The sequence below is a fragment of the Equus quagga genome, chromosome 6 (assembly GCF_021613505.1).
Source record: "Equus quagga isolate Etosha38 chromosome 6, UCLA_HA_Equagga_1.0, whole genome shotgun sequence".
NCBI lineage: Eukaryota > Metazoa > Chordata > Mammalia > Perissodactyla > Equidae > Equus > Equus quagga.
Genome location: NC_060272.1, coordinates 34,007,478 through 34,021,337, shown reverse-complemented (window position 1 = coordinate 34,021,337; position 13,860 = coordinate 34,007,478). Strand labels below are relative to the sequence as shown.

Genomic DNA, 13,860 nt, shown 5'->3' with positions numbered 1-13,860 from the left:
AAATCTGCCTCAATGCACATGCTCATCTGTTGGTAAACAACATCACAGACCGGAGAACAGCTGGTTGAAGGAGGAAGGAAAGGCTGCAGAAAAGGTGTCTGCTGTCTCCCCAGGGACAGTCTCTCCATTAGTACCATTTTCTTACCACTTGAGTCACTAACAGCAGGCAGAAACAAATTACGTTTTTTATCAGCAAAGCACAAAGGCAAAATTATGTCTGAGCTGCACAAACCAAAGAATCTCGGAAGCTTTTCTAAAACAAAGATTACTGAGATAATCCAGAATACCTTCTTTAAGAGAAGTATGAATATCTTCTATATCACATCTGATTTTAGATCTGCAGTTCAACAACTTCTTATCCCAGGTTATTAAGACCTCCTTCTGACATACACCAACTTCTTCGTAGTCCAATTTAACTTTTCGGGACTGGAGTTCATCTCTGCTTGCTAAGAAAAACAAGAGAATTTATGTAAGACTGATTTTTTTTTTTTTTTGAAACACAGTATTTTTAACATTTTACTGTATTTGTAAAACCATACCAAATGACTTTTAGGACTCAACCACAAACATTTTATTTCTTTCTTTTTTTTGGTGAGGAAGATTTGCCCTGAGCTAATATCCATTGCCAATCTTCCTCTTTTATTGCTTGAGAAAGACTAGCCCTGAGCTAACATCGGTGCCAATCTTCCTCTGTTTTCTGTGTGGGATGGCTCCACAGCACAGCTGATGCATGCAGCAGCTCTGCGACCAGGATCCAAATCTGCGAATCTGGGCCGCTGAAGTGGAGTGTGGAATTTAATCACTTGGCCACAGGGCCAGACCTTCAACCACTAACATTTTCTCAAAAAGAAAACTTAAAAAAAATTGAGGATATATGAAAGACTTTCAAACTTTGAGTCATTTTATGTAAGAAAATATCAGAAATAACTTCCTAAGAAGGTTTTGCTCTGTATCTTACAGATGGTAACTCTGCTAAACATAAAAAATAAAGCATGTTTTCTATGCTATAAATTTCAATTTTTTGACAAATGTGATAGATACCCTCAGAAGTGACAGCTTGCATCATTTCAAACACCATTAAAATGTTAATATTTTACATATCACAGATATGAGAAAACAACGCCTCATGCTAACCTTGACCTGAGAAATATTTGACTATGACAACCTGGTACATTTTTATAATTATTTCCAGAGTTATCAACACTGCCCTTAACAACACTAATTTATGTGTTCCTGTGTTCATTTTTCATAGTCTTAAAGAGGAAAACTCATTTTACTGAAGTTAACACTACTTGCATTTTTTAAATGGTACAGAGTTCTCTCTCATTTGATGGTCTAAAATATAAGCCCAGGGCTCATTAAAAGAAATGTCTATAAAAGCAAACACTATCTTGACTTGGTCTTTATCTTGAATAATTGATTCCAAAAGGGAGAAGGAAGAGAAAATACGTAGGTCTAATTTTTCTCTTTCATTAGGATCACGTTGAACAGGAATGTCTGAGAATAACCTGTTTTCATTCAAGCTCTCAGCGCTCGACCACCTTACCTTCTGTAACACAAATCTTTGTCATGCATCCAAAGTCCTCGACAGCACAAAAACAACAGCAGGAGTATTACTCTTACTTAGTGTGTTTGAGACCGGTTCAAAAGAATTTAAATATCTTATAATGGACTGCTATACGAGCAGGGCAGTAAAAATTCCTACTTAAAAGTCCAGACATAATCAAAAGATAAATGGCACTACAAAAATACCACTAGATGGCTTTCTAACACAGTTTAGCTTTGCTTCTCAATATTTGTTTTATATTTCTCTATGATAATCAATTTTTTAAGAAGTGGGTCCTTTAAAGCTAATAAATACAATCCTATAGGTAACTTTACTAATGATTTTTTCACAATGGACAAAGCATAATATTTCCTCAGTTTTTTTTCTCCAATCTTCTCTAGATCATTACTCATTTAAAATAATAAGTGCCTACCATGTGCCAGTCACAGGCCCTGAAGATAAATGCTGAGTAAGTTAATATCTGCCTTCAACTAGTTAACTAGGCAAGAGTAAGGAACCATCAAGAATTCCTACCATTGGCTAGAATTTTAATGGGCTAAGTCATTTTTTGTCTTTGTTACTTAAGTACAGAAATAAATATAGGATTGATACAGTTTTCTGACCACATATTCTATGTCACCTTCTTTCTTACCCTGTCAATTCATACAGGATAACTGACCTCAGAATGCACAGAGTCACTTGTATTAAAACATTTCATTTCCTTATATGAACACACATAGTAGAGAAATACTGTGGTGTACTGGGAAAAACCCAAGAACTACGATAAACAAACCTGAGTGTTAGTACTTATTCTGTCAGTACATCACTGTTTGACCTTAGGTTAATTTCTCAGACTCCCCAAGCCAGTCACTAAGTCAGCTGCAGAATAAAGAATGGAGTTAAATAATCTCTAAGGCCATTTCCAGTTCAAACAGTCTGTTTCTAAAACTACATATTAACACTTATAATATTCTACTGTACATACTCCCAACTGCTAACGGAATATAATTTCATGCTTTAAATATTTTAGGGGAATGATAACCATCCTTTTATCAACTTCTTTTTCTTTTTATGAGTTAGTTCGAGATGTAATCAACTGCATAAAAATATGAATTCAATTCCTTTCAAAATCTAGGGAAGCTCGAGTGGCACACCAGTAGTCACACTGAACTTTTAACAGCAGTATCAGTAAAAATTAATTGCATTTTTAATTTTAAAGAAAAAAAGATTTTTTTCCCTAGGGATATTTAAAATCTTATGTAGTTTTCATTCTGCTAAGAAAATAAACTGTGCCCTTGCAAAATAAATAAATACTGTTAAAATTCAAAATGAATTGAATAATAGGTATAGTAAGAGGAATCTTAAGATAGATGATGAACACAGAAACGTGAATACCTGTACCAAAAAACCTTTTTGGAAGACAACACAATAAAAATCAAGTCAGAGACAAACCTAGATTACACATTTTCCAATAATCTTAAAAATCAAAGGGCCCACTTAAGCTAAGTCTTTCATTTTACAAATGTCAAACACAAGCCCTTTTATGTTAAGGGATTGTCCCAAGATAATTGCACAAATACATTTTTTGGACTTTGGGACTGTCTGTGCATCTCCCTGTGTGTGATTCTATCCATACTGGGGTAAATAACATCATTATTTCAAATAAAGCATTTGGTATTCATAAACTTAGCAAGAAAGTACCACAAATAGCACTACTATAAACTATCCAATTATAAATTTTATGATTTGAATATGATTTTTTAAAGAGAAAATTTATAAAGCAATAACAAAAAATAAACACTTTGATCTGATAACAGGTAATTAGATAGTCGAATACAACACAAAAATTTATTTGAAATAGACATATTTCTCCTATTATGAATACAATTAGCCTGAACTAATTGAAAATCATATTCAAAAAGAAGAGAATTTGCTTTTTCATGTTTAGCATTTTTTTAAAGGATCGCATAATGATATTAAGCTTACAGTTGTATCAAATATGTTGACTCCATATTATCTACATTCTCTATTACCCAAATAGATTTTAAGGGAATCTGATGTTTTAAATCTTTTAGACAAAAACATAAATATCTTAAGCTGACCTTTCTCATGTCATAAACACCTCACAAAATAGAAATAAACAACTATTATCAGTAGATATTCGAGTAAAAGTAAAAAGTAGACAGTCTGAGAATGATGTTGGGGGGGATAGTTTTAGCCTACATCCTTAAATTATAGTATCAGATCATGTAGCCCCGTGTGAACAGCTAACCTTCAAGTTTCTGGTTTTCTTTTTCCATCCGAAGCAACAAGATTTGTTGGTGTATTGCTTTTCTCCACAAACTCCTCAGTTCTTCTGACTTGTTTCTTTCTTCAACCTTTTCGGGGTCATCTTCATCAGACATGAATATAACCAGCGGTTCCTCCTCCATGGTTGGAGCAAGAGGGGACAGTGGCAGCAGCTCATTCCTGTCCAGTCCATCTGCAGAGAGGAAAACAGTGAGAGGCATTCCTAAGCAGTAACCCAGACTACAGAAGTCTCCTCTAGAACTGACACCCTCTCATCCTATATTCCACCTTTAAAGCTTTTCACAACGCCACTCTCCCAGTAACTGTTAGTTTCTGGAACTAGCGACTTAAGCAAATTCACTAGACTGAATTCCCCTTCCAGATTCCCTCTTGTAGTGAAATGAAATCATATGTAATTTCACCACTTCTTCTTTCTGTACAAAATGACCTATAAGATAGGTGCTCCAAAACAAACAGGCTTTTCCCCAGAGTTCAACACTTCTGCAATTTATCTATGTGTATTCCCTATTTGTGCAAAAGAAGAAGATTATGTGAGTAGGTACTAGTGATCCTCTAAGGTCTAGGTCCACCATCAGAATCCGTCAAAAGGAAAGCAGCAGCTCTGCGCAAGTCTTGGCTTAGCACCTCTGTTCACTCCTCCTGCAACACTCTTACCCAATTCCTGGAGCTCATTCTCTCCCTCTGTTCCAGGCCATCTTTTGTGCTGTTGCCAATTGTTTTCCCATTAACACACGCTCATGTCTTTAAAACATCTCAATGGTTGCTTATATCCCAAAGAACAAACAGCAACCTACTGGGAATAGCATAGAGCTCTCTTCAGACTCTGGCCTCAAGTAACCTTCCTTTGTGTCTATCTCCCATCCTCTGCTCCCATCATGCTGAATTTCTCATGATTCTCTGACCCGAAAAGTTCTCTCCAATGACTCTAGAGCTTTGCTAGACCCTCTTTCTGAAACATGCTTCTCCCAGCAGTCAGTTTAAATAAATATCTAACTTCTCTGTAAATTTTCTCTGACCACCCTAAGCAAAGCTAATTTTATCTCTAGTAATGTCTGTTGTTTTCTTAGGTTTTTTTCTTTATTAATGGACCTCTGCCCTTACCCTTAATAAATAAATAATTTTTAAAATATTTTACTCTCTGGTTCTTTTTCCACCTTCTTGAGTTGAATACTTAGTATACATAAGTTGAATACTTAGTATACATAAGTTGAATACTTCCTTTCTTCCTTTCTTTTCACTGTCATCAGAGAATAGAGCATGAATAATCATGATTGTCTGGAATTTATTGAAAAATCTTTGTAGCTAAGCACATAATTAATTTTTATGACTGTTCCATGTGTGCTGAAAATGAATGAATTTTCTCTATAGGGGGCAAGTGTCTGTATAAATATTAGATCAAGTTTGTTTAATTGTGTTTCTTAAACATTATCTATATTTAATTTCTCTATATTCAATTCTCAGAGAGGAATATGTTAAAATCTCCCACGAGAGCTATTGATTTCTTTCTTTCTCCCCAAAATTCTGTTAAGTGTTATTTTCTAGCTCTCAAGGCTATATAATTATGTGTTCTCATCATTGTTATATCTTTTTGTTACGTTTACTTTGCCCCTTTGGATATTTTTGCTTTAATTTCTAAGAGGTCTCATATGGAAACAGAGCTGCCCAAGCTCTCTTTTGGTTGATATTTGCCTAGTGTATCTGTATTCATTTCTTTATTGCTCTACATTTCTATGTCACTTTGGTTATGTGTGACTCTCATTAAGGAGTATGTTGCTTTTCTAATAATAATAAGATCTTTGACTTTTCTAGCACTATCATAGTTCCCGGTTTTGGAAACTCACTCATTCATTCATTCATTCATTCAACAAGCATTTACTGAATGTCTAGCCGCTATATTAGACACAGAAAGATAAGTTGTTTCTCCACTGGAATCACTTCAATGTCTTTGTACACAAAGCATTGCCTTGCATTCCCTAATTTATGAGCCTAGTAAGGAGTAACTCTTTAGTGGGTGCCGCACAGACCCTGCTGCTGCATTGCCGAGGGAGATTTGTTCATGGGAGAGGCAACCCTGAGGAAAATGCGCTGCCGCCAGGAGATTCGGCGAGGAGTGACGGGGGTTCCTCCAACGTTTAGGGACTCATTGCTGCATGTAGACGAGGTCCTTTTCCTCCCCTCTCCATCACTGTAGAAAGCAAATAAATATATAACTTGTAAGGAGAACTGCACAACATGGTTCTTCACAATGATACGGTAGCACAAGCCATTCGTAAGTTCCACCATGGGCAAGCACAAGCCACAGGCAACATGGAGCGATGTGTCACTAGGCACACTGGTCACCCAGGCCACCACATCCTGGGAAAAACGCAGCCCAGCCACAGCCCAGTTATAAGAAGCTCGCCTGTTTCTACTCATCCCCTAGTAGCCAACCATTCCAAGTTCTAATCAGAGGAACAGAAGTACGTATACAGAGGAGCAAAGGATGCTTAAGTAATGAATTCATGCTTTGCTAAAAGACTAAAATTAATAGTATATTCTAAACAACGTTAAGTATTACATCAGGCTCCTAAATGGCTTTTCTTATCGCTCTTATAGGATAGGCTTATAAAGATAGCTTCTAATTGCCTATAACTTAAGGCAATTAAGATCTGTCTCTGAATTTTCAACTACCCATAGCTGGATCAAGACAGAAAGTTACCTGAATAAAGGCAGAACGGTCAACGTCAGGATTATTTTTAGGTGACATATTAAGGAAAAAAACTGCAGCCAAATAAGATTGGATAAGTTAAATTAAAAAATATTAAACCTATTTCTTTATAGCAGGACTTCTTAGAGACTGTAATACACTGGCATGCATTGTGACTCTCCAAGGGGGAAATAGCACAGAAACTCCCTAACTTATTTAAATTATTTGACCCCAGAATTCCCTTCCCCAACTTTTGAGAAGTGGAGGGTGGGGTGTCACACTTTTCTATATTAGTGCTTTGTGAAACAAGCATGCATAAATGCTGGGCTGCTCTAAGAAGTTCATTTCCTAGGAAAGAGCGCTCTAAGTTACGCTAGGCCTGTCTGCAATAAAAGGTCATTATGACTCAAACTTACTTTTGAGACCAATCATGTTAGCAGCTGGAACACCATGCAATAACTGTTGCCGTTAGCGGTGGGAATGTTTTACTTTTTCAAGTTTTAAAGTCTCTCAGCTTTCCTGGGAGAGTGATGAAGATACCAATATTACAGGTGGTGATGCCACCAAGGGAAGGTACAGGATTTCTGATGGCGTCAAAAAGTGTCAGTACTTAGGGCAGAAATGAAACTCAGCCTGAAAAGCCACAACCCCACTCAGATACTCAGAGGAACTCGGTGGTGCTGAAGCAATCAACAGTCAGAAGAGCAACTCAGCACTTGCCTCTCATATTTGTCTTTACTTTATGCATCCATACTCACAGTTATGAGGTAATTCAGTTATTTCTAATCTTGATCTATCTTTCTGGAAATAGTACTTCTAGATCAGCTAAATTAAGGTTAAGAAAAAGACATACGTTTGAGCTGCTGCACAGACAGCAGGTGTCATGATGTATCACAATACTTCAGAAAGTAGCTGATACACACATCTCAACATAGTCAAACCCCCTTTGTTATGCATCCTGGAGAAAATTATAAACCTAATATGTGTCCACGGTTCAAAATCTCTGCAATACTGAATAAACATGTTCACCTTTACTTCTGTTTTGGAAAGCACTAACTCAGGTATTTCTGCTTTAGAAACCATGATTCAAATGTTCTATAAATAACAGTCATATCCTAATAAACACTCTTGAAGTACCTGTATCTTCATTTTTGTAACACATCTCACTGGCTGTTATTTGCTAACCGCCCAGTTCAAGACTGTATTAGCAGCTCCTTGTATAGTAACTGGGAAATAATAGTAAGCACTCAACAAACATCCATTGAATAAATTAATATTATAAAGCCATAGGAAATATTAACTCAGAAGGCTAAGTAAAATGGACAACAAATAACACTGGCTAGGCTACTACGTTAGGAATAAACAAAAGATCTACCTTCTTAAAACCCTTTGTTGGCCGTCACAACTTTTAAGTTTTTCTGGCAAAAAGTTCTAATAGCTCTGTTTCCCACAAGCACAGACGGAGGTGTTGACGGCACTGGCAGGTATCGACAATGACAATACTGTTAACAAACATAAGGCATCTTTTTCCCAAATAAGTGTTGTTCCTTTTCTACATAAGGGCATCTAATTTATAACTTAAGCCTAGAAAGCTGAATGAAACACTCATGTAAAAGTACCTATTTCAGTGCCTCACGGGGTAAGTGTTCAAGAAATATTAGCTTCTCTAGACTTTTATTAGTAGCTTTAACAAACAACACGAGAATAAACCAAGCCAAAGGATTCTGAAACTTTTCTATTTTAATTCTGGAATAAAACTTACCACTCACCTTCCAGTTCACTGTTAATGATATACCAAGTGTTTACATAATACTAAAAATAAAACTGAGAAGTACCCATACCCGTTTCATTATTGCTTGTAAAATATAAGCTTTTGGGAGGGAATATGGTGTAAAACGGTGCACAAAGTACCCTTATGTTAGCCCACTACTACACATTTGAAAACTTCATAACATCTAAAATTTTTAATCCTATAATTTAAATAAATGGCCAAATGACACATTTTCCTCCTATGTCTGGAATTTCATGGCCAGTAATAAGCCAAAAATTAGCAGTCAAAATATAAGATGATAATATACTGAAAGGAAGAACTTAAAACAACAAAGCATTGGCCCTTCATCTTACACTAGAGAACGACAGCCTGGAGAGCAGTTTGGTGTCTGAGATAAGGCAAAAGCTGCTCTGCTTCACTTAATCAGAGAAGATACGCATTCAGAAGTCAGGGCGCAGAGAAGGTTTCAAAGGTCAGTGCATATATGCAACTTTTTTTTGAGGAAGATTAGCCCTGAGCTAACAGCTGCTGTCAGTCCTCCTCTTTTTGCTGAGGAAGACTGGCCCTGAGCTAACATCTGTGCCCATCTTCCTCTACTTTATATGTGGGACGCCTACCACAGCATGGCTTGCCAAGTGGTGCCACGTCCACACCCAGGATACAAACCGGTAAACCCCAGGCCGCCCAATGGGAACGTGCGCACTTAACCACTGAGCCACTGGGCTGGCCCCTGGGGAAGTTTAATTTTTTATTTACATTTACTCAGCAATCTGACATGCCACGGAGGTGGTAATTTCAAGAATCAAAACCATATGAAACACTTTCGTGCATCAAAATTCTTGTATCCCACCTTGGAAACTGCACTGGGATGAGGGGGAATAGTGGTTTTGGGAATTTTTTTTTTTTTTTTTGCTTTTCTTACTACAACCTTAGTTTTCACTTTAACTTTTCCTTTAACCAAACTTAGCAGGTAGGCAAGCATAATGTCCGCTGTTTGAGGGAAAGTAAAAACAACATGTGGTATTTACTACGGTAATAACAAAGCTAAAACAAAAAGCACAGGCTATGTGCCAGGCACTGTTCTAAATATTTTACAAGTGTGAACCCACTTCATCCTCACAGCAACCTTATGGGGTAGGTGTTATTACTATTCCCATTTTTAGTGGGAAAACTGAGGTAGAAAGAAATCAAGCAACTTGCCCATGGTCCCATGGATAATAAGCAGAGGGACCAGGACTCAAACCCTGGCAGCGCAGAATGGAGACACGCAGGCACTGCAGTTTATCATGTCCACGTAAACACTCTTGGCTTCAGTTCAAAGCTCTACTGAACCTCAAAAACAAAGCCGTCAGGACTCCCAGGATCTCCTGTATTTCCAGTGAAAAAATCAGCCTCTAACGTGCATTCAGTCTTTTGGTCAGCACTTCTCTTTACATTTTTAATGGGATAATGTCATTTATTTCAGCAGAGAAATAATTTCAAAGTACTATTAGATCTTCATTTATATAAATATCTCACTTCCTTTTCTTTGCTTTTTAAATCATTGTACTCCAAAATGTAAACACTTTTTAACTTTTAAATAGGGGATCAAATCAAAAATACATTATATGGTGGAATATACATATATTGGTATATTAATTATCTTTACATTTTAAAATCAGGAAACAAATTAGAAACATTCCATTATTTTTTCATTATCTGTTTCTCCTTCTTTTGTATTCTGGAATATCAACATGTGCATTATAAAATTGCTTCCCAAGAGACATTTTTAGGAAAAGTATCCTGTGCCAGAATTACCTCTACTGAAAATTTATTAAATTAAAACTGAATAATTTGGAAGGAAATATAACGTGGAGAACTCCCACCTATTTTTGTTTTGGTATAGTTTATATTTACTGCCTATTACCAGTCGCCAATTAATCAAGAAAGGTAATCTGTGAACACAAATGAGGGCTTCATAAATGGAGGAAATATCCTCTATTTTGTGTACCACCGTGTAGGCTGGGAGGCATTTCCAAGACCTTCTGGACACAGTATCAATCAAAAGCTATGGACACGATACGAACTCCCCCACAGAACTTCAAGATCACTTTTTAACATATCTTTGACCAAACAGTTACAGCCTTCACCACATCAACTATGAAATTAACATCATACTTCTTATGTTAACACGGAATTTTTAATGCTCACTTGCCTGCTTTAATAACAATCCATTCACTGGATATTACATAATGAAGGTGTTTCAGTGACCACTCACAGGGACTCAACTTTAAGAAGGATGTGGTCACATTTTATTTCCCACCAGGGCAACATAGGTATACTTTTCACAAAGGTAAACTTAGGCCAGGACCAGTTTTACAAGACGTGTTGTTCTGTGGAGCAGCAAACTGCCCTCTACCCCCAACCCCCTAGCGCCCATCTAAAACTACTAGCATCATAAAGTCCAAATAAATGAATACACACTGATTAAATCTACATTTAAATAGCAATGTATTAAACTCAAGATAGAAACAATACTTGACTAATGTGATAGCAACTGTTTAACAGAAATCTGAAAAAGTTGTCTCTTTGTAGATGCCTCAAGAAAGGCTGCATGGAACAAGAGAGTGACAAAACTTCAGTTTTTTTCCACAAGATCCGTAGTATAATTTAACTCATAATTGCATCAGGTGCACTAATAGTATATCTAAGTCCTGGCTTTCAACTGGATACCCATCTCTCATCCGATGGAAAATCTTTACTAATTAAATAACACTGAGATCGAACTATTCTGAGGGAAATCAAAATATAGCATCTGAGCTATGAGTCAGAAGAGATTAATCAGTGGAACAATGTGTAAAAAAAAAATGAGAACAAAGAATTTTATTTTCTAAACTCTACACTGAATGCAATTTTTTAAAAATTAAGTAAATTCTTTACCATGGCATTTAAAATATTTCTGAGTAGCTCATTTGCTTATTCACATCCTTATAACCTAAGATTAAGAAAATAATATGAAGCAAGATATTAAACCTCTGTGTGGCTCAATCTAACCATATATAAAAGAAGGAAATTATAGGCCAGATGATCTCTAAGGTAACAAACAGACCTAATTCTATGCTGTTGTAGAATCTAAAAGGACACTAAATAAAACTATCATGTCCATTGGGCTTTTAAAAGTAGATCAGAAGTATTACCTAAATGGTCTTACACCCAACCATAAAAAATTATAGGTCAATTACAAGTCTCAAAAAGGCACGTTTTATCTTATCAATGTGGCCAAAATAATTTTCTGAGAACTTCTTTCTCCTTGAACATCTCATTCTAATCCAATCTTTAATGCTGTGTTCTTACTCCAGCTAGAAAGAAATCTAAATGTCAGTGGCCCCAAATAGAAAGATGGGCATGTCTGTTTATCTTTGGGCTCATGATATGAGCAAAGCAGAGAAACTAGAACAAAGCAAAGAACAATAATTTCCAGTTAAGTGGTTCAGAAGCATGGAGATCAAGAGGAAAAGATGTCATCACAGATGTGGTCAGACTTCCATAATAAGGAAGTAGGTGTTTTCCTGTGTCCAGACCAGTGGGAAGTCTGGACGGCCTCAGAGTAACCAACGTGTCAGGAATTAAGAAGAACAAAAACAGAGTCATAATTCTCTTCAGGTGAAAACCTAACTCGATTTTATGAGCATGTTTCTTCTAGGATCCTCATTTCTGCATGTTCTTTGGATTTGAAATAAACTCCTTATATGTACATATGCACATTTGTACCTCCCAACTAGCAAATTCACTTCTGTTAATTCAAAATTAAAATTAGGCTTTGATTGAAGGCCACAGCACAGCTTTAAGGAAATATCAACATGGAAAAGAGTAGAAACAGGATTTCTGTTTGCAATCAACATGTTGTATGATCATTCATGATCTCTGATTACCCCAGGCGTCACATTTCCACACTATATACCCCTCACAGCCCTGGATGATGGCATGCATTCAGGAGACAGCCAAAACTGATTTTGAGACTAATGGGGATATTCAGTAGGAGAATTTACGAAGTTTTTAAACAAAAATATTAAGACTTTCAATCACCTTGATTCTGAAGCAGTGTCCTGTCTAGTACAACAGGAAAACAAGAAATGGCATTAGCACAGAGAGAGGTATGTCCAAAACCAGGATTAAGAATAAAAATAAGTCATCAATAAAGCATAGATAGGTTATTTCAATAATGAACCATGATGAGTAGTCATACTATTTTTTGTCAGTGAATACAAGAGAACGGTAGAACCAAAACCGTACCACAGAATCAATAAACATCTTATTTTCTCATTGAAAAGTCTTACAAGTGACTAGACGTAATGATGATCATTTACTTTTGACTAGTGAATTTCAATATAAATAATTTTTTAAATATAGGATTAAAAGCTGAGAAGCAAATTATATGGAGTAATAGATGCTTGTTTATAGAAAGGATATATTATATTTGATAAATAGATGTTATATAAATATATCATCATACACAATTATAGTTTAGCTACTAAACAGTGAATTAACACTAAATTTTTAAAAATTAATTTGTAGTAACATAAAACAAAACATACACTTATTCTCTTCCCTTTGTCATTTCAATGTTGTGCAAAGGAACCTACTAATCAATAAACCATGATAGTAAAAAGATCTTGGGTTCTTTTTCTCAGCCTGCTTAAAAACAATCACGTAACAAGTTTTTAATAATTCAGAATAGTCCTGGAGAAGGATGCCTAATCTGAATTTAAAATTTCAAATTACTATGCTTTTTAAAAAGTAGTGTTTGCTAGCCTATAAGCTAACCTACCCTACACCTTACTTAACTGCATATTTAGAGATCCATTCTCTGCAACTAAGAAGACACAAGGTACCCAAGTGAAAAGAAAATTACAACTCATAGCACTCTGAGCTCCTCTCCCATTATTCTGAAAAGTTCCAGATATCATGGTAATTGTGTGCATATGATGTTCTCTCTAAAGCAGTGATAATGAGAGACGTAGAGTTCAGAAATCACTGGACTGAAACTACACTTCTTGAATATCTTTGATCTTAGGAAATACACACTAAAGTATTCAGAGTAAGGAGACAGGATGTATGCAACATATTCATAAATGGCTTAGAATAAAGGAATATATACACATATATGTATGCATGTATATATATGTAAACAGAGAGCAAATGTGAAAAATAAAGCAAATGTGGCAAATGTTAAAAATTGATGAATCTGGATAAAGGGTTAGCAGGAGTTCTCCATAATATTTTTGCAACTTTTCTGTAAACCTGAAATTATTTCCAAATACAAATTTAAAAAACACCCTCTCCAAGATTGTAACTAGTAAATTTATAAATAACTTATTAGTTGAAACACAACTATTAAAAGTGAATTTTGCCCAATAATCTTACTACTGCGTAGATAGTCATCTATAATGCACAGGTAGGTACAACTAAAGACATGTACAGTAATATCGAGGTCAGTATTCTATTTTTGGAAGATTAGCCCTGAGCTAACATCCAACACCAATCCTCCTATTTTCACTAAGGAAGATT

At 35.8% G+C, this 13,860-nt stretch overlaps 1 protein-coding gene across 9 annotated transcripts in view; it reads right to left on the bottom strand.

The window, feature by feature from the left end:
* TBC1D4 (TBC1 domain family member 4) overlaps positions 1-13,860 on the bottom strand; it is a 172,717-nt gene that overhangs the window by 19,051 nt on the left and 139,806 nt on the right. For all 9 annotated transcript variants that reach the window (XM_046665082.1, XM_046665083.1, XM_046665084.1 and 6 more), the window contains 3 exons: positions 5,881-6,041; positions 3,819-4,028; positions 288-446 (listed from right to left, as the gene is read on the bottom strand). In XM_046665082.1, coding sequence (XP_046521038.1) covers positions 288-446; positions 3,819-4,028; positions 5,881-6,041 — 530 coding nt within the window. The remainder of the gene's footprint in view (positions 1-287; positions 447-3,818; positions 4,029-5,880; positions 6,042-13,860) is intronic.